General features: G+C 42.4%; 3 protein-coding genes across 3 annotated transcripts; 1 reads left to right on the forward strand and 2 right to left on the reverse strand.

Annotated features, from left to right (window-relative positions):
- LOC142390717 (transketolase-like) lies at nt 1–12,360 on the forward strand. The gene is made up of 14 exons (XM_075476360.1): nt 1–279; nt 1,999–2,116; nt 2,298–2,411; nt 3,324–3,421; nt 5,929–6,120; nt 6,395–6,513; nt 7,414–7,610; nt 8,389–8,553; nt 8,896–9,052; nt 9,713–9,843; nt 9,995–10,078; nt 10,246–10,339; nt 10,483–10,605; nt 11,574–12,360. The coding sequence occupies exons 1-14, from the start codon at nt 173–175 to the stop codon at nt 11,759–11,761; spliced, it is 1,887 nt and encodes a 628-aa protein (XP_075332475.1). The 5' UTR covers nt 1–172; the 3' UTR covers nt 11,762–12,360.
- Nucleotides 12,361–15,430: 3,070 nt separating this feature from the next.
- LOC142390217 (uncharacterized) lies at nt 15,431–21,361 on the reverse strand. The gene is made up of 8 exons (XM_075475611.1): nt 21,212–21,361; nt 20,873–20,988; nt 20,349–20,449; nt 18,684–18,764; nt 18,074–18,221; nt 17,200–17,279; nt 17,005–17,098; nt 15,431–16,688 (listed from the first exon to the last, which is right to left on the reverse strand). The coding sequence occupies exons 2-8, from the start codon at nt 20,982–20,984 to the stop codon at nt 16,279–16,281; spliced, it is 1,026 nt and encodes a 341-aa protein (XP_075331726.1). The 5' UTR covers nt 20,985–20,988; nt 21,212–21,361; the 3' UTR covers nt 15,431–16,278.
- A 151-nt stretch (nt 21,362–21,512) lies between these two features.
- On the reverse strand, nt 21,513–24,311 carry nsun5 (NOP2/Sun RNA methyltransferase 5). Its single transcript, XM_075475612.1, has 4 exons — nt 23,160–24,311; nt 22,437–22,644; nt 22,105–22,266; nt 21,513–21,810 (listed from the first exon to the last, which is right to left on the reverse strand). Exons 1-4 carry the CDS (start codon nt 24,082–24,084, stop codon nt 21,618–21,620), a joined length of 1,488 nt encoding a protein of 495 aa, XP_075331727.1. The 5' UTR covers nt 24,085–24,311; the 3' UTR covers nt 21,513–21,617.
- Nucleotides 24,312–24,439: the final 128 nt, after the last annotated feature.

The following is a 24,439-nucleotide window of genomic DNA, read 5'->3' on the forward strand; positions in this document are numbered from 1 at the left end:
TCCCTCCTCTCTGTGTGTTTGTTGAACAGCGCTGCTTCTTTTTAACCCCTGCCATCGTCCTCTGCGCACCCTTCGCCTTTAATCTAAGCAGACCGGGGACTGTTAACTCTTACCTCCATTGAACCAGCTTGTGTGTCTGCGCGTGTGTGCTTTTCTTCTGTGCATCGGACTGATGGAGGACTACCATAAACCGGACCAGCAGACGGTGCAGGCGCTCAGGAACATCGCCGCCCGCCTCCGGATCAACTCCATCAAAGCGACAACTGCAGCGGGCAGCGGGTAAGATGAGGGAGCGGAGAGATTTCACCGAGCTGGAGACGCATATTACGCGTTGAAACATTGTTACTTTGCAGAGAACGATTACCATATGCCTCGTGTACGTTTGTCGTTTTTAAAAGAAGATTTATAAAAGTGCGCTGAAATGCGTAATAAAAGCATTGGACTGATTTACTAATGGCATTTTCGCAACAAACACTATGCAAGAGGACCACCGGTGTAATAATATAGATGTGTTTATTAACTTACTGTCATTTTCAGATTAATGAAATAAGAGTCTTATATAACCAGTGCTGTTGCCAATATTTAAACTGTGCGTAAACGTCACACTGTGCCAGTATTTGTGCGCAGTTTACCCATTTGAGATGGAAGATTAGTTGTAAAGGGCTCGAGGTCCTTACAATCATGTAAAGTTATAGAGCAATTGATGAAACGTAATGAATTATCCGTCGTGTACGCACAACGCTCCTCTCAAACAGGCTCATAAAACATTTATTACACCGTGTTGATTTGGAGGGTCGGTCATGATTTGCTGCAGGTGCACCGGTGCTCCGCTCTCCCATTGCTCACATAGGCCTACTGTGTAACAGAGGAGCACATATCGGATAGTTGCACGAGCTTGTGGGGCGGCGTGGTGTGTTGGGCGGCTGCAGCCAAGTGAAACCAGTAAGTGAACTCGCGTGCGGTCAGCTGCCGCGCCTGCGTGTCCCGGGGCAGATGGTAAAGCCAGCGTAAGGTACGGAAAATTAAAAAGGAGAAGCGCGTCCGGTGGGACATTTCAAAATAAATCCCCAATGTGTTGCTGCGGTGTGTAACGCAAAAAAAGAACCCAACAACAGCGAGAAATTAGAACGAGAGATTAAACTTTAAAGGACATTTTTGGTGAAGCATGGGGAGCCAGAGTTTCCATTTATAAATTATTTACCTTAACAAAAAATAAATCTGTTTCAAGTGTAGCTGTTTCCAGGTCTTATAAACTATCACATTTAATCAAATTCGAGTTTGAGCCTGCAAGCACAAACCAACGGAACCATATACCTGTTTGCTGCAGGGAGAAGGTCATCCTCCATTCAGTCACCCTTTCACAGAGCTTTTATCTTATTTTAGGTCTCTCATCATCTGCTGCTCTTGTTTCTTTTTTGTTTTTGTTTTTGTTTTTTTGTCATTTGATTACATTTTTCCTTTCAGGACAGTAAATGAAGTGCCTTCCCGGAGGCCTGAGTCAGGTATTATTGGCATGTGTTGAAAATAAAGACAGAAATAACAAGCAAGGATTTGAAAACAAAAAGAAACTCATCTAAAATTATTTTGTGCTGAATTATAATGACATACACAGTTTGGGAACAACACATTGTGTGTGTGTCCATGCATGGAGGACTGAAAGAGGCAGACAACCTCAGAATGCCTTTGCACTTCTTGATATGTGTCTTACAGAGTGATATTTGTTATATTTGCACTATCTGACTGTCTTACCCTGATTACTTTGTCAGATGTCCATGTAAATTTAACTGCAGGTGTTCCGATTTTGATTAACCCTCTGGATCAAACTGTATTGATTGCTTCTTATTGTCTGTACTTCTCCTTAACCTGACTTATTTCTACCTTTGCGTCCATTTCTGCACACTTACAGCATTTACTGAACGTGTCAATAGATTTTATCTGCAATTTGATCTCTGAAGACTGTCGCTTTCTGATTTTCTCTCTCATCCTTTTTTCTTACAGTCATCCCACATCATGTTGCAGCGTGGCGGAGATCATGTCTGTGCTCTTCTTTCATTCCATGAAGTACCGACCTGAAGATCCGCGGAACCCCAACAATGACCGATTCATCCTTTCCAAGGTAACACTCGCACATTTCCATATTTGTGTCGGGTGTTATTCTGTTGTAAAGACAGTACATACAAGGAAGCAGCATTTTTTTAAGCACACATCCGTACTCTGTGTTTTGTGCTGTAATAACGCAGGCAACACATTTTAACAAGCATATTTGAATTGTAACCTTTAAACCTTTTCATCCTCAGGGTCATGCGGCTCCTGTGCTGTATGCCGTGTGGGCTGAGAATGGCTACCTGAAGGAGAACGAGCTTCTCAACCTCCGCAAGGTTGACTCCATCCTGGAAGGACACCCTGTGCCGGTGAGGTAACATTCAGACCTGCAGGAAGCTGTGGCTCTGAAAGCTAATGTATTCCATTTAACCAAAGTGCACGAGTTATACATGCTTTTAAACAGTTGTAATGTCTTTCTGTGTTTTATTTCGGCCATTTTTTACTTTGATGGAAAGGGTTTCTCTAGTTTAGCTTTGTATTCATACAGACCAAAAATAAAACAGTGTTCTTGATCTGTCCCCACCTTAAAGATCGTAGAAGTGATATTTTTTGCCTGAATGTATCTTTGACTCTGCTTCTGTCCTGCAGCTTCACAGGGCTTTCTGCAAATATTGTCAATATCTGAAAATGTTTGAATCAATCACGCAACATCACCCAAGATATATTTGTCTCTGGATGAAAATCTTTCTTTTCGCCTTCTTTCTCTGATAGAGTTTGAGGATTTCTTACACTGCACCATAAACATATACAAAGAAGCAACATGAGTTCAAAGAGTGAAAATATTCTTCTCTTCTTAAGATACTGAATAGTTTGATGTCTTTAAGCTAAAACTTTGTAAATTACATCTTTACGACCTCACATATAATCTAAAGTTTATTTGCTTTACATACTTTATGTCCTATGGAGAGAACTCCCACAGATAACAGACAAACTGTTTGCAGGCTGGGACATGGGGACAAGGCTGTAGCTGTATGACAAACAATGTCTGTCCTCTGCTGCAGACATTAACACTGTTCACTGTTCACATGAACCCTTATACCAGCACACTAAGACTCAGACTGCAGCTTCAGTCCAGACTGTATCACTGTTGCTTGTTTCTTGTGTTTTATGAAATTGCAAACAATCCATCCACTGTATTTCCTGCAGAACCTGAGGTCTCGCACAGTCTGGGGATTAACATCCATGTTTTGTGTGTGCGTATTTGTGTGCATGATAAACAGAAGCAGCAGTTTGTGGATGTGGCCACTGGATCTCTGGGTCAGGGGCTGGGAGCCGGCTGTGGAATGGCCTACACTGGAAAATACTTTGATAAGGCCAGGTAACATACTCAAAATCTCACTCAGATACACAAATTAGGGAAAAAAAGAGGGAAAAAATATATAACCACATGCAGAAAACTCATAACATGCAAAGATATTCAGGAGCACAACAGGCCAGCATGCATTTGCACACATTAAAGCAGACCGTATGAAATCATGGATGACATAGTGTCCGCTGCAGTGAACTGTGGAGAGTTGACATTTAAGCCAAGAGCTTTGGATCAAACCCTTCGAGACAAGCCTGGTCTGCGGTGACATTTTGGTGGCCACTTAGAGCTACAGGAACAGCACTTCAATCTGGTTTACCTTTAGATCATAAACGACAGCATCACATCTGTAATCTGAGATCCAAAGGAGGAGATTAAGTGGTGAAATATATCAGTGGTACAGAGTAAATTGTCTACTCACTGCGGTTGGATAGTCAATCGGAAGCAAACTGTATAAATATGCATAAAGAAGTGAAAGCATGCACATATAATGTCTTATTTTTCTCCACCCATTTCTTTTACATTCATTGATATTTGTTCATAGTTTCGTCACAATATCCTAACAAGCCTGCAGGGCAGTTTTGCAGCTGAATAGTAGCTGTTTGGAATCGCTCCACGTGCGTCTCCTTTGTTCTGGGGTGATCTAGAAAGAACCACGTTGATTTCCCTCTGACAATGGACAGATACGGCTTTGTGACTGTAATAGGTCACAACACATTCCATTCACATTTTCATAGTAAGAGAATATGATACAAAAACACTTGTGCTGAATTCTGGTTTTCAAGAACAAAGTTTGCCACATTTTATTGGAGACAGAACGGAAGGAGAGTGTCCAAAGACATTTCAGTTTATTGCGTACAAACAGACTGTTAAACAGAGATTGAGGGAATGCCGTACTTGCAGCTCGAGTCGTCTGTCCTTGAAATCGCTCTGTCTCTGCATTCTGTGTGCACTCAATTGTTTCCGCTCTAATAATCACACATGCAAAAACACAGTTGCTTCATCCTCTCTCTGCCTCACCCATTTTCCTCATCTTCTCGCCAAAGAAATGATAAAATCCTTTGCTCTCTTTCAGTTACATTTATGTAGGCATATTAGATGATATAATAAGCACGTAGTCGTATATACGAGGAGTGACAGTAATCTGCACGTTTTCCCTGCATACGTAGAGCAGCATATTAAGGTATTTGACTGCAACTCTCCATGCAGCAGAGAGCTGCATAACTGGTTTCATAACATAATCTGATGCGAAAACTGCTGAATAGCAGCTATATCAACCACACTTAGGAACACACACCTTCTCACACAACCTACACTACTCCAGGATTATTTCTACACTACAACTAATGAACCAGAGAGACTCCTCAGCTATGACATGGTGCTGTATTAAAATATGATACATGGATGAATCTGTCCAATACTCTTACTAGCAAGTAAGAGTGTTACTGGCTGTTAATGCTTGTGTGGCTTAAACGCCCTGCAGCTGTAAACATGAAAATGTGAGATTATTGGATGAAACAAATGCAAATCCCCTTCCCATCTTGAACACTTTGTAGTGAATAAAAATAAGTAGTAGTACTAGTGTGTGTGTGTGTGTGTGAGCCAGCTCGCTGCATTTGTGCAGTTTGAAAGGAGAAGTATCACCTTATGTTGATCTGATATTCTCACCTCTCAGAGACACAGAAACCCTGTGAGGGATTACTTTACTCATTGAGCCAGACCTGTCGTAGGTGTACAGGAAGCCTCTCTGACTACAGTACAGTGTGTGTATATCCTGCAGCTTTTACCACTCACTCTTGTATTTTTGAAAACGCGCTCATTTAGATAAGATGACATTTTAGTCTTGAGTTACTTCCACAGTACGCTAAGGGTTTTGTAAAGATTTTAAATGAATCTGGGAATGATCAGATTCCTTCTTGATGCTACTGTGTGTCGATAAGACTCATGTTCCACATTTAGTTTTATTCTTCTGTATACAGTACGTTGTAACATTACAAGTGGTGTAACATGGAAAATGACATTTCAGAAACTGACCTTTTAGCTCAGGCAATTGGTTTACCCTCTGGTCTCAAATCTTTACCTCTTTTTCACCTCATCCCTCCATTTCCATATCTGTGGAATTCTTCTCATCTCTTTATTATCTTCCTCCTCTCTTGTCTGCCTGTGCCTCATGTTTTTTCTTCGCACTCATGGTTGGAATGCGTGGTTTAATGTGCCGTGTTTCGGCCTATCCTCCAGTTCTAATGAGAACGTGTCTATCGGACTGGAAAGCTGTCGAGAGTGATTACGCCACAGGAGCAACCACTGAGGATGATCAGAGAGTGGCAGGGGGGTGGAGCTGAGATGGGGGCTGTTTTGCGTGCCTTTTGGTATTTCTAGGTGTGAAGGTCAGGAATCCGAGGGGGGGAAGATATGTTCAGTGAAAATTAAGCTGATTTGGAAACTGCCCCTGTTCATCTCAATATATCTGTCATGTAAGCTCCAAAATGACTAAACAGCACATCTCTCTCTCTCCGTAGCTATCGGGTGTTCTGCCTACTGGGCGATGGAGAGCTATCGGAGGGATCAGTGTGGGAGGCCATGGCCTTCGCCTCCTACTACCAGCTAGACAACCTGGTAGCCATCTTAGACATCAACCGGCTGGGTCAGAGCGACCCGGCTCCACTGCAGCATCATGTGGAGAAGTACCAGCGACGCTGTGAGGCTTTTGGGTGAGCAGTGGGAGTTAGTGGGTGAGGTGTTTGTGCTGACATTTTTGTTTTTAAGTGTGAAGTGAACATATGTCCTTTAATTGTTGGACTATTGCTTGAGCAATTCATTAAAGAAGACTCAATCTGCAACAAACAAAAAAATGCAACTATTTTTGCATTCCTGACACTAAAATAGCAGGATTTGTTGCCTTTTTATCCTTTTAATGCATTTTTTTTCCTGTAATACAGAAATGATTATGACCACATTTAAAGTCAATCTTCTCCATTTTCCTAGTTGGCAGTCCATTATTGTGGATGGCCACAGTGTGGAGGAGCTTTGTAAGGTCCTGAGTCAACCCCGACACCAGCCCCTCGCCATCATCGCCAAGACCATTAAGGGCAAGGGCATCCAAGGTATAAAAAACAGTCACTCAGTGTTTAAGATGAAACATAACTGCGGTCATGAGTAGAATACCAGTTTGGATCAGAGCCTTAACTTTGACAGTGATGTGAGCTGTCAAAGGATGAAAATCACAATATTTCACAATCTAAAAGAGGAATGGGTGAAAAGATGGAAACAGACTGGTAAAGGTTCTGCTAGATGTTTTCTCAGCCACTTCAAGGACCCACTGTCAGTTCTTGGGGCCCCTAACTCACTATAATCCAGGCAGCGCTTTCGTTCTTTAGCTGCTGTCGCTCAGTAATCCGTCAGAATGTGTAGGATACACTCCCAGCAGCAGCCCATTGTGCTTGTGTTGTATTAGGCATACGGCTAAGTGTGTGTGACCACGTGTGTGTGTGTGTGTGAGAGAGAAAGATGCATGAAGACAGTTGTTATAAGAGCTTATGTATCTAAGAGCAGTGTGTCTTTGTTAACACATGACTGTGTTAGAAAATCTGAATGTTGTTGTAAACCCGCCGCCCTTTGATTCTCACCTCTGACCTTTGAAACCGTCTGTTGGGACCTACTGAAGTGGAAGATTGTTGAGTGTGACAGTAAGACGGGCTTGTCTTCATGTGCACTTGCGTACATGTGGTGGAGATAACTTTATGGAGGATATCAGGTGGAATTTTGAAATACAGTACATGTATATCATTTTTTTTTTATCACAGCTGCGTGCAGTCCTCTAATTCTTCAGGACTGTGTTTTATTGTTTAACTTTACAACAACTTCCCCATGTTACAAATGATTAAACTAATGGGAAAATGTAGAAATTCCACACACCCATGACACATGCAGCAGTTTTGACAGCATGAATAGTGAAAAGAATATACAGTCTAGTGCAGTGGTACCAAGATGTGTGTGTCTTTCAGCGGCTGAGGATAAGATGGGCTGGCATGGCAAGCCTCTGCCCAAAGACATGGCAGAGAGCGTGATTAAAGAGCTGCAGAGCCGCATCATCAGCTGCAACAAGCGTCTCTATCCTGCTCCACCCAATGAGGACTCTTCACCTGTCAGCCTCCGTAACATCCGCATGCCAAGCGCACCCAGCTACAAACCTGGAGACAAGGTAAGATCATCGATGGTGGACAGTTGTATCTAACACCCGGTTAAAGCTGCAGTCGGCAGGATTTGTTGTTGTCATACGTAAAGTCCTACTTTTTGGCATTTTAAGAGTTTACATGATCTATCAGAACGCTTGAAGTTGAAAACGGTGACCTCCGTAGTCGCAAAATGCAAGAAATGCTTATTTTTTAACCGAAAAATAAAAAGTTATTCAACTTCCTGTCCCGCCCCATCAAAACACATGAGAACTCGTGCACGTAGACGTGCACGCCAGATGCGCTTACACGACTCCTCATTCATCAACTCACCTGTCATTTGCGATCATGGAAGACACAGTAAGTAGACTAGCCCGTAATGAAGTTCAATAGTCTAGATAAATAAGCGTGGGGACGAGCCTACCTTGTATCGCGCGTGCACAACCGGTGATTGACAGGCAACAGAGCCCAGCTCGTAAACCTGATTGGTTACCTTTTACCGGTCCGGTCTGCAATTTTGTAAACAAACCTGCTGGCTTTGGAGGGACCTAGCGGGACATATAGGGGACCTAGAGAACTCATTTTTTTTTGTATTGGGGTATTTAATGTACTACTTTCAGAATCCCCGGACAGTTCCAGGCATTAGGCTTGAAAAAGAGTTGCAGACTGCAGCTTTAAATGTGTGTTATCTTTATTAACGGATTTGGGACATCTACAATACAACAATAAGTTGTCTTTATATATTGACTGTTAATGTGACTGTTATAATAAGACTGTTAATCGACTGATTTGTCTCTCTGTAACCAGATTGCTACAAGAAAGGCGTACGGTATGGCTCTGGCCAAGCTGGGCCGTTACAACGAGCATGTGGTCGTTCTGGATGGTGACACCAAGAACTCCACCTTCTCTGAACTTTTTAAAAATGAGCATCCCAACCGCTACGTGGAGTGCTACATTGCAGAGCAGAACATGGTAAGAAAGACCCACACTGTAGTTAGAAGACTGGGATAATGTGAATGTGAAGATATACTATGGAGAGAGTCTATGGAGGTTAAGTGTTGCTAACACTACAAATATTACAGGTACAGTACATTGAATATTTATACAGTAGGGTCTAGAGGGCCTACAGTGGGCACCAGCTGAAGCCCATTCTGCTTGGTTTGGCCTGCCCACTTTTAGCCCAAAGTTTGGGCTGTCCCACTGATGCCCTGTCTGGGCTCCACAGGCCCACAGTGTGCTGCCCGTGATGCACGATTGCTGGGTTGTTCCTCTTCACCTCATTCCCCGCACACCTCCTCTCTTCCTTTCCTGCAGTTGAGCGTGGCGATCGGTTGTGCTGTCAGAGACCGTAATGTGGTGTTTGCCAGCACCTTCGCCACATTTTTCAGCCGAGCCTATGACCAGATCCGCATGGCCGCCATCTCTGAGAGCAACATCAATCTCTGTGGCTCCCACTGTGGTGTCTCCATTGGTCAGTTACCATCTTATTGAACTTCTACCTGTCAGTTTTACTGTTCTTCAATTACACGTACTTTCACTGCTTTCTACATCTTGTTATGAACGTTGTTAGTGAAAAAGTGATTATTTGTATTAGCATATTGACAACAACATGAGGGAGCGAAGGAGAAAAATGTATTACTGATTACAAATTAAGGCAAAAAAGGGCAAGTTGGTTTGTGAAACTGCGATGGGCTCATTTATTGTTGACCCATAGGTGGAGATTTCTGCATGTCTTTCCTCTTGCAAAACATTTTCTAAAATTCAGTTTGTCATAAATCTGTGGTTGATTCTGCTGGATAAGTAGGTCCATAGTATTTCTTCCCCTGAATGCTAACCCCCCCCCCCTCTTCTCAACCTCTGTGTTACTGTATTGTCCATATCAGTCCTTCTCCTGTCTTCCCTTCCTCTCTCTGTCTCTGTGTCATGGAGGTAATGACAGAGCGGCCTGATTCTCTCTCACCTCCTCTTCCTCCTTCCCTTTCACCTTCTCCTCCGCCTCATCAGGTACACTGCATGCCCACCCTTGCAGACCGAATGCATGCCAGTCTACCACAATTTATTCTCCAGCCTACAGCGAACCTGTGAGTTTTACTTTGCCTGACTTGTCTGTTTGTTGTTGATGATTGTTTAGGTGAGGATGGACCATCTCAGATGGGCCTAGAGGACTTGGCCATGTTCAGAGCCATTCCTACGGCAACTGTCTTCTACCCAAGTGACGGTGTCTCGACTGAAAAGGCTGTGGAGCTGGCAGCCAATACTAAGGTACTCATTTTAACTTTTAATAAGTAGTGGAAAAAAAGTTGCTAAATCCTCAAGATTATATGGGAATATTTGTCTTGTTAGACTTTGTTCGGTTTTTCACAGTTTGTGTTAAAAAACTGGAGAAACGTAACCTATTTCTGATCTGTTGCAGGGTTTGTGTTTCATACGAACAAGCCGCCCAGAGAACAACATGATCTACAACTGCAATGAAGACTTTCATGTCGGACAGGCTAAGGTTTGTAGCTTTGTTTTCTTACCATAGTCCAACATCCCTGCATGATCCATGATAAAATTTGTATTCACAGTATTATCGTAAATTACTAATCTGACCAAGCTGTTTGCACATGTGCTTTTGACGTCCACATACAGATTCATATATTCCTTTCTTCTCACTCCTCTTAGGTTGTATATAAAACTAATGATGACCATGTGACTGTGGTTGGAGCTGGTGTAACCCTCCATGAGGCTTTGGCTGCTGCTGAACTGCTGAAGAAAGGTTAGAGGATTTAGAGCAAGACCGACAGAGACCAACCAAAGCCAGCATCAAACGCTGTATAACACACTTTTCTTCATGGCTCCCTTTTATAGTTTGATGTTTGACAAAAAAAACGTGGTCTGCCCTCTCCTCTCTTCTTTTAGAGAGAATTAACATCCGTGTAATTGACCCATTTACCATCAAACCCCTGGACTCCAAGACCATCATTGACAACGCCAGGGCCACCAGAGGACGCATCATCACAGTGGAGGACCACTACTATGAAGGTGAGGAGTCAGCACGCACAAAACGAGACAAATAACCCTTCAGAGAGAAATCATTCAATCTTTTTGGGAACCAAACAAGATATGGCAAAACTGTACTTTTGTTCTTCTTTTCTAATATCCTAAATATGATCAATGAATGTGCATTACAAGCTTGAATCCAAAGATTTGTTTTGTGTTGTATCTGGATTCATAAATCAAATAAAGTAAAGAAAGGGTGACTGCTGTTGAGTGGATAAATATACTGATTTTGCTGTCATGTCCAGATCAAAACAGGAGAGTCGGTTTTGTTTTGCATGTTTTGTTGCTCCCTGAACCGCTGAGGACAAAGGTCCATGTGCACACAGAGAAGCTCAGAGATGAGAGAAGAAGAGGAGGAGGACAAACATGTAGATGTAGATGTACATGTAGATGAAAGTGTAGATGGAAGAGAATTGACATTCATGGTTGTGGCTGTAAGGAATGAGATGTATGATAGGGAAGAAGCACATCTTTTGAGATGGGAAGATTGGAATCAAGAGGAGGAGCCTGTCAGTGTTTCTTAATTTCAGCTCTGGCCTTTAGGCTCGTGCTGACCTACATACAGTACCAGCATGACAAAAACATGCTTCTGAAACCCACTTCGTTGCACTCCTTTACTGTTGCATGTGTTTTTGGTGTGACCAGGAGGGAGGGTCACAAAGAGCAAAACCTGTTTGGGTGTTCATGTTCTTTCAAGGGGGTAAAATGTGTGACAAAAGAGGAGTGGGAAAGTCACAGGAGTGCGGCGTCAGTGCTGTCAGTCCACATCGAATCTCTGCAGCACTCCGTCGGCGGTGGAGGTGTAAAGAGACTGAGCATGACAGAAGGGTGCAAATCTAAAATATACATTGAAGATTGATGAACAAAAAACAGGGAAAACAATTTGTGCATGCATAATTTAGGTGAACAAACCCTCTAATCAATAGTTTTGTCTGCGCTATAATCCACAGGTGGTCTCGGTGAGGCAGTGTGCTCAGTGGTGGTGAATGAGGCCGGCTTCACCGTCCACCGCCTGGCAGTTTCCCAGGTGCCCCGCAGTGGTAAGCCCCAAGAGCTGCTCCGAATCTTTGGCATTGATCGTGACGCCATCGCTCAGTTGGTGCGTAAAGTGATCAGCAGCTCCACCAATGCCAAGTAGGAAGGCTGCAGGAGTGCCAGCAGGAGGAAGAAAATGGTAAATGACTCTGTGGTTATCCTGGGATCACCACGGAGACAGCTAACCAACAAATAAACCAACACAGAAAGAGGGGTGGCACTTCTGGCCCACATGCTCGCCTCCTCATAGAACAATCCCAAAGCATTTGTTTGAAAAAAATAAAAAGATTTTCCTCTAACTGTGATCAATGTGGTCTGACACTCCCACCCCAGATTTTTGCCCCTTCAGTTTTTGAGCCCAGTAAACACACCTTCACGCCTTCACCCACACAGTTATCCACACCTGCACCCTCTATTTCCTTCCTACCTCTCAGAGAAAGTTCTGGTGCTGCTGTGGTGTTTCAGTACAAGCAGTGAATGTGGTTTGGAGTCCAGTCTCTCTATATAATTTCTGTGGAACCCTTCTCACTTGTCAGGCTCAGCGTCTGCACCCTGTGTGACCGTGTAAATCCACCCCATTAGAGCCTGCAGGGTGTGGAGAAACTTTGATTTGGTCTGTTTGAGCACTGACTGTTTTTAACTATTTTGACTCTGACTTTGGTTGGGATTACTTCACACAAATAAAGGGATGCTTTCTTCACAGTTCTTGTGTCTAAGAGGTCTTTCTTATGGGTAGTGGTGGCATGAAGCAAAGGGTAAAAGTTCCAGTGAAAGAAGCAATGCAGCGACCTTTTTTCATTTTTCTTTGTTCGTTTGTTTCCTACTGGGAATGATACATGTTGAAATGTCACTAAGCTAACTGTATGCTAACTTGCTGTGGTTACTTGTGAGTGATAATACAGTCAAAATGTCAAATTTTTCCTGTTAGCATTAACACATGCAAAGAGGTACAGGCTGACATGCTTGTGCTCAACCTAATAATCTTGTGTGACAGCATGGCCTCTAATGTGGCTATATAATTCACAAACAAAAGGTTTAACAAATAAAGGAGCTCTAACACACACTTTATGAATTTATTTCCAAGAAGTCATGCACTTTTTTTTTTCAAACACCGCAGGTATTGTGGCATGACAAAACAGGAGAAGCACCACAACATTGCAAAACATTTAATACACCAGCTTTTCTCAAACAAACAAAGACGACTTGAAACCAAAACACTTCAGAATTCATCCAAAAGTGGCTCATGCTGCAACAGCAGTGACATATGCCGTGACCCAGCATTGCAACTGAGAAACTGAATGTTTATTGAGAAGAAAAAAGAAAAAAAACACTGGTGGCTAAAGCATAACAAACTACATATATAAAATGTATGTCTACCTTCCACTTCATGTTGGATTGTGGAAAGGAAAGAGCCGGTCCTTGCCAAATCACTAAGAGGCCCCCATATGCTCCATACAATGACATATCAGAACAGCAGTGTAATGTGAAAAATTAAAAAACAAAGTAGAAGCCTTTTGTAGCCCTAAGTAATTCTGATCCGTTGTGTCTTCTTTATTCACAGTAGTGTACATATAGCTATCCATCCATCTATTTTCTATACCCGCTTAATCCAACTCAGGGTCGCGGGGCCAACTCTCACTGGGCGAAGGGCGGGGTCCACCCTGAACAGGTCGCCAGTCCATCACAGCGCCACACAGAGACAACCATCCACACGCACACTTACTCCAAGGGTCAATTGACAGACACCAATTAACCCAACATACATGTTTTTGGGCAGTGGGAAGAAGAGAACAAAGCAAACTGCACACTAAAACACCACAGTCGGGATCCGGGATCTGAACCACACCACACATTCAAACTGTCCTAACCACCACACCACTGTGCAGCCCTACACATACCACTACACACTGTAAAATTACTATATAACTATATTTTTACTGATGTATTTCAAAGCAAATGTGACCTTATTTTTATCTACGGAAACAAATACAGTAACTTGAAAGCTGACTGATTTAAACAGTCTGTAAAATTAGTTGCAATTGTATAGAAAAGTAAAAATAGTAATAAAAAATAATAATAATTTTATTTTGGTGTCATGATTGAACCCTGCATATGTTTTTTAGACTGTGGGAAGAAGTGTAATTATTCACAGGGAGAACATTCCCACAGAAAGGCTCCATACAACACTTTTTACTATTTCTGCTACTGCACTTCAAAATGTCTACTCAGAAAAGAGCCTTTGATTAAAGGATGTACGAAGGGCATTTTAAAATATTTTGACACTTGGCAATGTTCCTTTTTAACATTGGGTGAATATTAGTTTGTTATGCTGCGTTGTTTATCCGTAATATTTACTGGTGACGAATAAAGCAAAGCAAAGATGCATTCTGTTTTGGTTTGATGTATGATCTTACAAATAAGTAAGATAATAAATTCATCTTTCCTATAAGCGCAGGTTTTTCCATTCAGTAGCACCAATCCTCAACACTTTTACAATCACCTCTGCCCACAACAGAAGGACAAACAGACGACAGTACTGTCCTCAATCATATCGAGGTCAGGTCTGTTTCAGTATGGAGCCGAGCCCCACCTCTTGCACTCTGTGTTAGTTAAGTGCTGGTGACTGGCTGCAGTTAAAGCTCACGGACACTCTGTGTGCTGTATATTTAATGTGTGTTAATAATTGAAAAGCCTATTGAAAGATTTACATTGGCACCATTTGGTACCTGTGCAGGGACGTGCAAGATGCCAGAAAGCATCCCAGATGTGATAAGCTGTCATTTTTAACAGTCAATATGTTTGTCGTTTATTTCAAATTTCAACGTCACGAGCTTTGCATACTACAATGAATAAAGAGATAATGTCATCTCTTATGAGAACCATGTAATGTAAAAGATGAAAACAAGCTTGTAACTTCTGTACAGAATTCTTCACCTCATTCGCTCTGTAGAAAAGATTGTAATTTTCCATTTTAGAACATAGAAATGAGAATAACTTTAACGTTGTCATCTAACAGTTACATACTGCTGCAATATACACTGATTTACGTTTTTTTTATTTTTAAGTAGATGACTGGGTTATTTAATATAAATCATTGGGTTTCCCTTTTTGCAAATATTTCCTTTTGCTCTTCCTGTATGTACTTCTCAGTTCTATAGAGAACCGGACACTAAACTCCAGCTGGTGAGAGGGATCTCAGGAGATTGGATGTGATATCCAGGACAACCTTTGACCCTGACTCCTATAGCGCAGCGGGGGTCTGTCTGGTGTTTGAGGCGGACAGAGTGTGTCAGCTGTGGGTGTGAGAGGGAGAGAAGTAAAACGTACTGACAGATCGCGTGCATTGATGGAAGATTCAGTATGTGTATGTATGTTCATAAGCCTCGTGCGCTGTAGGTTCTGCGAGCGCACACACATATGCTGGGGGTTTCTGTCCGACTGCCAGCTAAGCATCTGTCTCTGTATCTGTCAATCTGTCATATGGATTCTTTTCCACTAATGCACAGCCCAAACATGCACACATTTGCACACATGTGGAGTGGCTGACACGCCCCCTGTCAAACTTAATTTTTGCTACCTGAGCGCCTTCAAAATACACATTAAGTTATGCTCACAGACACACACCTAAAATTACAATCTTTAGTGCACATTGTACATTCATGAACCATTCATGTGCTCACCCAATAAACCCAAAAGATATCCATTTTGTCAGTCACCGGATATTCAAGGTAGTACATGTCCATACAGATTAATTTCATTTATATGTGGAAGCTTAGCATTTCAATAAATATGTGTGTGTGTGTGTGTGTACACACTGTGTGCCACTTTCTCATTGTCTGGCCCTACAGATGATGAGAAAGCTACAGGATTTTCCACTTCCTTCCACTTCACTGAGCTCCACATCTTGCATCACAAAGACACGTTGCCTCCAGGCTTAGTTCTCAGACACACAGAAATATCAGTGTACAGTTACCATACATTACTTCATAACATTTCAATGGCTAAGAACATCTAAATTACAACTAACTTTAAAGATAAATCCACTGTTGAGACATTTGGTTGCTGTCACAGAATCAGGGTTCTAGTTTTTCATGATTAACCCAAACAACTCAATAAAAACAGTTTTCTTTTGGGACTGTGGGGAGTTTAAATAGAAAAGAAATTATAGAGAAATTGTAGTTTTGTTCTTTGAACGAAAAGTTCCTTTAATAAGCAAACGGACCAAAAACAGCAAAACAAATGAACAAAAATAAATTAAAATGTGAAAAAAAAAGTAATCAAATGTCCTTTTTCATGTATCAAACAATATACATTCTCTGCCTTTCACACATACTTTACATTTAAAAGTAAACTCTGATTATGTGTTTGTGCGTTTCATTGCGGCTGTATTCACGCCTGAACGAGAGGCTGCTAACACCGTGTGAGCATTAACGAGTGTTCCCAATAACAACACCTTAAGTATGGAGTCATTTTTACAACATGTTTAAAATAAAAGATTAGAATTCACAAAAATGGCGAAAGCTTAAAAAGCCAAAGTTACATTTTATTCTTTTTTCTGTGGCTGCACTCTTCCTCCTCACTGATCTGCCACATCCAATCTGTCAATCCACCCCTCCCCCCTCAGTTCCTGTACTCATCCCCACAGTCTCCGATGAGCGCCGTGAGGTCCCTGGAGCGCCGTGTCACTGCTTCGATGGCGGCGTGATCTTCCGCCGTCAGCTTCAAGTCGGGGCCGCAGCTACGCAGACTGTCACTGATGTGCTGCCCCGCCCCTGACACGCCGAGGCGGCAACCCACAATAACTCCGCCCACCGCAGGGCGGTCCAGCACATAACGTGTTGCCACACTGGCCACTGAGCAGCCGTGTCCCTTGGCGACAGTCTCCAAGGTTACGAGCAGGTCCTGGAAAAGGCTCCATCCACCCCAGGTGTCGATCATGTTCTTGTACTTGGAGAGGGAGGCGGTGTATAGCTCCGCCCTGGAGTTGGGCTCCGCACTCCCCAGATAACGCTCGGAGAGCAGACCGCCAGCTGAGAGCGGGAAGAGGGATGGAGGAGAGGTGGTGAGATGAAGGAGTTAAAAGTGGCAGGCAGTATAGAAAGGTTATCAAGACAAAGAGTATGGGGTGGGGAGACGGGAGAGTAGGGGGAGGAGAGACAGCAGGAGTAAAAGGAGAAGAGTCCAAGTTTAAGAGAGGATGTGTCGTCATGCCAACTGACTCCATCTTAGAAGCCCTCCATCTTACACATTTACACGACAACAGTAAAAGTGCTGAACATGAAGTGTATTGTGACGGTGATCATTATGTATCTAAAATAATTCAAATGTGGACAAGATGCATCTCACCCAGTGTGCCGTAAGTGAGGAGCTGGATGTTGTTTGCCAGACAGAACTGCTCCATCCTCGCTGCCGGTCGCTGGTCAATCAAAGAGTACTGAACCTGCACAGGCAGCCACATCACAAACGAGGTTAAAGGATGCACTGAAGGAGGAGAGGAGGAACATTGTGACACGTCCTGTAGCGTGTAGACGGATGCGTTACCTGGTTGCTGGAGATGCGGATGCCGATGTTGGTGATCTCCTCCAGTCTCTGCGTGTCAAAGTTAGTGAGGGCGAGCTCCCCTGGAGAACAAAGAGGACAAAGGATTACAGAAAGGGACAATGAGACACATGACCCGTTTTTCTTTCTGATGCTTCAGTGCCATCTGAGTGTGTGTGTTAAAGTCTGAAATGTGTCTTAATATTCAGTCTCCCTTCACACTCACGTTGAATCGCGTTGTGGCGTGCTTTGCCATGTTTAATTGCGGATTTGCTTTACAGGTATTACTCTGCTCCTGATACTGACATGAAGGGATTTAATAAACAGCTAAAATGACATAATTGGTAGAAATTTGTTTTGAAATTCTAACTAACTGATTTGTGATCTAAAGTTGAGATCTATGGCTGATTTGTTACTTTGGAGCAGCAATGTGCACATAGTGAAATTCTCAAATTCCATTTAGCTTTTAACACCATATCATGATATTTCTCAGAAGTTGGAGCAGCTGCAGTTGAAATGTGGTGGAAAGCTTCGGAAACACCATGTAACTGAAGCAAGTGAGAGAACAATATCCAACGAAAGACTGGGAATGAAAGCTGACAGCAAAGCTGGTGAGTGGAACTTGAATTAAGCTTATATTACTTACTGTTTACGAGCTATTTTTTTACTAAACGGAAAGCATTCTGGGTCAACTTCTATTGTTTTTTTCTCATGTATCTATAGGTAAAGGTGACTCAACTTGACTCCCATTTCTAGGTTGAAAAGTTTGTTTTAGCTCCTTAACCAACACTTAAACACAAACTATTATAAACTCTTTTTTTTTTTTTTTATACTTGTTTAACTGTAAACAAATTTCAAATGTTCAGAGTGCACATACGTATGACTCCCTCCTGCTGCAGGTCAGACAGGTGTCCCAGTGCATCCAGATATCTCTTGTCTTCGTAGTCCCACCAGTGAAACTGAACACAGTCCAGAGTGTCCACCTGCATTCGGGTCATGGAGCGCTGCAACGCCTTCTCCACCACCTGCACACAAAGAGGCAGGTCAGCACCCGTCAAAGTCAAACTGACTCTGACCATTAAAAACAACACAGGAAACTGATTTAACTCATAGGGTTGTTTTCAGTCTCTGCAAACATAAACACAAAACTTTATATGGAGCCTGACCAGTACTGGATTTTTGTGCTGTATAACAGAACTGATATATAGAATTTCGTCTCTAAATTACCCCAAAACAACATCTTGAAAACAATAACTGATAGTGCTGGTAAACATAAATAACATATATCGTGCACAGCAGCTACATGTGAATGTCAAGGTTTCCTAATAATGTGCAGGTATTTTAGATCAAATGAGACCATAAGAATCACTGCGATCCTATGTAGACCAGAGAGGAGATGCTTTGGTGGTTTATAAAGTAACACAGCGCACCCCGGTGGATAAAACCAGACTTACAGCTAAAAACACAACAGGAAGTCAGCAGCTCACCTTGCGTTCCATCGTTCCTGGTCTCGGCACATATTTTGTCAAACTCTGCAGAGCTGGGGCAGTTTTCCCAGAGGACTTTAACTAAGGGTCAGACAAAGACAATCAAAGTTACAAAACAAATTAAAGGAGCTCTGTCATTTTTCTGCCATTGTTCTCTATTATCATGTATTTACTATTTTGTGGTCATGACATATGGAACGTGTGAGAACATTTTTTTCAAGTGTGTGCCGTGTATCTGTGGAGATGTGTAGAGAACTGACACGAAAAATTATCAATACCCAGCCAAGAGTGAGCTGAAAGAATTATGGCGAATATATTATGCATTTCCATCACAGTTACTTAGATGAAACTGTGTTAAGTTACACAAAATGCTGTAACTATCAACAGCTTCCAGAAAATACAAGAAGTGCTATCAAAACAAGAAATATTATTTTAGGATGTAACACAACCTAATTTTCACAAAAGTTGATCTGAAAGTCAGAATGCAACACTCTGTCAAGCTTTTAAACACTTACATTTTTGCAATAATGTTTCTCAATGTAAAATCCAAAAGAATTTTGACATTTTATCCTCTGAAATTCAGAGAATGTGGAGAAATCTCTGAACACCAAGAACAAAATGATTTTCCATAGACATAATCTACAGGATCTCACATGTTATTGCATTACAAAGAGACATGATTCTGTGGTGGAAATAACTGCACGGGCTCAAGAACATCTGAAAACAACTGAGTGAGGCCAGTTCATCGCTGCATCATCACTACAATGCAATGAAAACTCCAACTCCTTCTCTGGGCCCACCTTTATTCAAAATGGACTGAAGCAAAGTGATACATCGCTTAAAAAAAAAAAAAAAAAAAAAAGCTAGCATCGTTTGACTTTATTATTTCAGCAAAACCCTACCAAAGCACATATAAAAACAATGCTGTAACAATAACATATTGAGTATCAACCACTGAAAAATCATCTGCATGAATAAAGAAAAAATACCAAAGATGAGATGCTGAACTGTTAAAGCAGGTTAATTGTTATACGAAGCAAGATGATTCTCAAACTCCAACAGAGAGATGCAGAAACAGAGCAGATATAAATATGGCCCAACTTTTTTTTTTTTTTTTTTTTTTTAAAGACAGACATTAATGGCATCCAATTGAAAATGAGCATGATTTTTCCCCAAATCAAAAAATATTTCTCATTTTTAAGAATTGATCTGTTGTCTTTGTACCATTTTTAATACAATAAGGGGTTTAAAAACGATTTGGGAATCAAGTCCAATTTGGATCTCCAGTAACAATATAAGAAACAAGAAGAAACAATATATAATATATAGTATTTTGAAAGCACTAACTTCAGTGTTCAACACTACACCAGAAGTCATGGGTCAAATTGTATTCAGTATTTGGTCACATAGTAAGCAGGCCAGTTACACTTCCATTTGAAAGATCTTTTTGAAGGTTTGCTCAAAATCGTAGGTCTTTAAAATCTATAAAGCAACTGTCTGAATATCAAAATGCATAAGATACTTTAACTTTACAGAAATAGGAGTGTTAAACTTACATCAGAATACGTACAAATGCAATGGACTCTGACCAAAGAGGTCAAATTGTGTGGATATATGGAAAAGCTATGTGCTCATTTTGCTTGTCTGGAATGTGTGCGTGTCTACCTGTCTGTTGAACTGTCCAAATATTTCCTCGGCTGGCCCATAAATGTCTGCCATGTCGAATGTGGTCAGACCAGCGTCTACATAGGCCTGCATGGCCTCAACTGGAGAGATGTGATGGGGAAAACAGCAGTGAGAGAAGCAACATGTTGTGTAGAGATAAGAGGGTAATAACAGTGGATATGAATGTGCTCAAGTTTTTCTGCACAGTCCTAATGTTAGATCACTAAAATGTGTAATTGGCCAACATTTATATTTTTCATTAAGTCCTCAAACACATTATTTAAGTAGGTACTGCACTGATTTGCTGTATTTCGTAGACTGCCTGTAGTCATTCTTCAGAGAGGTGGTTGTTATGTAGTTTATGGGCAAAGTGGCTGGAACACTTCTCATTTTAATTCTGTGCCATTAAAAAAAAAAAAAAATCTACATTATCAAGAATATTGCTCCAACTGTAATACGTCCAAAACAGCCTAATGTTTTCAGCTGGTCCGTTATATGACCATTAGCCCTGAGTTTTTGCTTACCTGCTCTGGTTTTATTCACCGGTCCATGTGCACCGGACACCTGCCACATCCCGTTCAGGACCCGGCAGACCTCCAGACCTCCGGCCAGAGTCACTTTGGGTACCGCGGACATCGTGCTGTCGGAGCAGGGGAAGAAAGTCTTAATGGCGGTTTAACTTACTTCCAACAGGATGGATAAAGGTTAAAGCCCATTTTAAGTATTTTCAACCCCTCCCGTCATTGCATACAGCTGACAACAAACCACATGTTTTAATAGACCTTACAGGACCAGAAGGACTTTTGACATTAATCATTTGTAACTGCTTCATGAAGATCTGCTAAAAAAAAAAAGTTACTTACTTTGTGCTTCCTTTAAGTCGAACCCCAACCAAAGCTGCACACAAATGCACTAGTCACTACTCTTGTAAGGAAGGAGAGCGTTGACATAACATTTAAAAGTTACACAAGATTTTGCGTAAGGATTACAAAACAGACGACTGTTTCAACCAATAGCTGGCGCCGCTTAACCGGAAATACAACCCGCTGTTAAAGAGACTGCTGCCCTCTGCTGGACGGACCTCTCAGGAAAAAAACAAATACTGAAACCCTTCAAACAGGAAAGCACTGAGAGCACAAACAATAACGAGTCACACAGATGTGATACTGTAAAAAATCTTTACTTTACATTTAAATTCCATCCATGTTTGTAAGAAAACAACACAGCAGTCCCTCCACACCACATGCCGCAGCAGTCTTATTTTGAGCATCACTCCGCTGCTCTTGCTGCTGCTGCCTTCTTCTTCTTTCTTTTCCTCTTCTTCTTCTTGCTGGGTGCACCGTCAGTCTGTCCCGCTGCAGGTGTCGGCCTGTCCTCCGTGTCGGAGGCGTCGGACTCTTCTTCAGAAGCAGCAGGTTTCCTCTCAGGGACAGGAGGAGTAGGCGGTGTCGCCTGCACAACACTGACAAGGCATATCACAACAGACAAAGGAAAATAAATAATACAAGAACTTTGAGCATTTATGAAACTGTAATAATTAGCAACTTTTCTATGTGTCAGATATGATTTTATAGACATTTAGTTATTAGACGTAATGACATCCTTGACGTGGAAAGATTCTCCTGTAAGTGGGTGTTTAAATGGGCTTAGATGTTTAAAAGCTATGATGTTTGATGTATGTATCGAACAAATAATAGTGATTTACTGTAAAACAAGATAAAATACTAAGAACTGTACTTGACACACAGGTATTCACCTTATCTGAACTGGCTCCTGCTTTGCACTCGCAGCCTCACTGTGTTTTTCCAGCAAAGCAACAAAGAAGCCGTGTGTGCGGGTCTTGGTGGCGCTTGCGCGCAAACACTCCGAGAGCGGTTCCAGGCCTCGCTCCGTCCACTGAGGAAGCAGAGGAACCAATCTAGAAGGGGAAACGCAGGGTGAGGGGGGGGTCCCTCAGACACTCAGAAATGCTAGAAACCGTTCTTACATTGTTAGATACGGAGCCAAATTCAGAGAGAATACTGGGGTGAGAAAGCCCATGTACGTAGATGGAGATTTATTTTGCTTTAGTGAAAGGGCGGTCGCTACCTGAAGCCGGGGTTCTGCGTAAGACAGGCGGTCACGACTTCCTCGTTCTCCTGGCGGTGGATGGAGCAGGTAGAGTAGATGAGGCGCTTCAGACGGGGAAACCTGAGTCCGTGGTTAAGGCACCGCAGCTGGAAGGAGGCCAAGGAGGCCAGACGAGCCTGGTCCTTCTCCTGGTCAGCAGAGGTGTTGTCCCGCAAGCACACCATACCTAAGCCCCACACACAGGTTAGCGCACAATAACTCAAGAAATTTGAATCTGAGAGCATGATCTTGATCTTATTGTCATGTCTTTGCTTTTTTTTTTAAATCCCATTGTATTTATATTTCATATTCTTCTGTTTTATTGGCAAATATTCATCATCGTTGTTGTATTTGCTTCTTATCTTGACTTGCATTTTAGGTGGTTTTATTGTTTAGCAAAGCACTTTGTGACTTAAGCTTTGAAAAGTGCTATATAAATCAAGATTATTCATCAACCCATCCATTTTTTTTACACCCACTTCATCTAATTCAGGGTCTCAGGTTAATGAAAATTATTATTTGTGTATTTGGAAGCACATTCATTTTCAGGATGCTGGTTATAATTTTTTAAGAATCCCTGAAACACGTATGAAGGAGGGAGAAAATCTGTGACAGTCAACATGTCTCTGATCTGCACATATACAGTATATCTCTGACTATGATTCACAATAAAAAAACATATACACTGAGATAACTGGTTACCTGATCCACTGCAGGAGGGATCCAGCAGGATATACTCCACATCTTTATACAGCGGGCTGTCAGGGTCCACCTTTAGGAAGTCTTGGTTGGCCAGCTGCTGACAGGTGATGCCTGCTCTGAGCAGCAGAGTCGACATGGTGGCCAAACGCTTGGCATCCAAATCAAAGGCAAACAGCTTGCCTTTGTTCTTCATGATGGCTGCCAGGTGGCTGGTTTTGTTGCCAGGGGCGGCACAAGCATCAATGACATGGCTGCCAGGTGGAGGGTTGAGGAGACACGCAGGGAGACAACTGGCTTTGTCCTGCAGAATGATGTGGCCCGCCTTATACAGGAAGTGGTCATGGAAGTCTTTCTTATGGGAAAACACCAACAGCTCTGGTAGGTGCAGGTCCTTCACAAAGTCCCTCTCCTTCAGGGTTAAATCATTCAGCCTGAGGGCCTGTCCCAGGTAGTTGAGACCATCCCTCTTAAAGTAATCGACAACATCCTCCACCGTGGTCTTCAGTGTGTTCACACGCACATACCTGGGCAGCTGGTTCACTGCAGACTGCTGGGCGCTGGCTGGGAGAAGGTCTTGATTCCTGCTGACTTTCCGCTTCACCTTCATGCGAGCCAGCTGTGATTGCAGCCTCGGGCGATGCTTCATCATCATTGCCTTCCAGGAGCCGCCACACTTCAGCCCCTGGCCAATCAGCATGTCGTACACCAGCACCTTCGCCAGGTGTATCTTCAGCTTGGTGTGCTTGAGCAGCTTGGTGGACTCGATGAGCTCCTGCAGGATGGACGAAAACTTCTGTGTCTCACAAACCAGAGCGAACAGCTGTTTGATTTTCGTGAATTTACTGTCGTAAACCAGGGTTTTCAAAGCGCCCTGTTTCCTCTCGGCTTTCTCCAGGATCTCGGCAGCTTTTAGGTACAGAGACATGGCGAAAACTTTAAGAGAGCCAAAACACCAGACCACCTTGTTTGTTGCTCAGCTAGTTCCTCGCTTTTTTTTACTTTTGAGAACTGTCCCGACACATCCCTCGTCCCGTCGAAGCTTTGTCCTCGTCCCTAAGCGCTGAAAAGACGAACTAGTATGATTATTATTTAATTATCCTATCATAGCTGCGTCCAACGTGCACATGTGAGAAGAAGGGGTCATGACTCCGGAAGTACAAACCGATGCACTGTTTTTGTATGACGTAAGAGATCTGTCCAGCCAACCACCGGCGACTATAAAAAACAAACCAAAAGAAAAACCTTCGCCCCTCCTTTATAGTCACTATTCCTGATCATAG

The sequence above is a fragment of the Odontesthes bonariensis genome, chromosome 10, assembly GCF_027942865.1.
Source record: "Odontesthes bonariensis isolate fOdoBon6 chromosome 10, fOdoBon6.hap1, whole genome shotgun sequence".
Classification (NCBI taxonomy): Eukaryota; Metazoa; Chordata; class Actinopteri; order Atheriniformes; family Atherinopsidae; genus Odontesthes; species Odontesthes bonariensis.

Excerpts from the sequence above, each read along its gene's own strand:
- LOC142390717 (XM_075476360.1), top strand. The coding sequence starts at position 173 with ATGGAGGACTACCATAAACCGGACCAGCAGACGGTGCAGGCGCTCAGG. Across the intron at positions 3,422-5,928 it reads AAATACTTTGATAAGGCCAG|CTATCGGGTGTTCTGCCTAC; the intron begins GTAACATACTCA and ends CTCTCTCCGTAG. Across the intron at positions 9,844-9,994 it reads AGCTGGCAGCCAATACTAAG|GGTTTGTGTTTCATACGAAC; the intron begins GTACTCATTTTA and ends GATCTGTTGCAG.
- LOC142390217 (XM_075475611.1), bottom strand. The coding sequence starts at position 20,984 with ATGTCCGCGGTACCCAAAGTGACTCTGGCCGGAGGTCTGGAGGTCTGC. Across the intron at positions 18,222-18,683 it reads CAGGAACGATGGAACGCAAG|GTGGTGGAGAAGGCGTTGCA; the intron begins GTGAGCTGCTGA and ends CTTTGTGTGCAG. Across the intron at positions 16,689-17,004 it reads CCTCACTTACGGCACACTGG|CTGGCGGTCTGCTCTCCGAG; the intron begins GTGAGATGCATC and ends TCCCGCTCTCAG.
- nsun5 (XM_075475612.1), bottom strand. The coding sequence starts at position 24,084 with ATGTCTCTGTACCTAAAAGCTGCCGAGATCCTGGAGAAAGCCGAGAGG. Across the intron at positions 22,645-23,159 it reads TCCCTCCTGCAGTGGATCAG|GTATGGTGTGCTTGCGGGAC; the intron begins GTAACCAGTTAT and ends TGTGGGGCTTAG. Across the intron at positions 21,811-22,104 it reads CAGGAGCCAGTTCAGATAAG|TGTTGTGCAGGCGACACCGC; the intron begins GTGAATACCTGT and ends ATGCCTTGTCAG.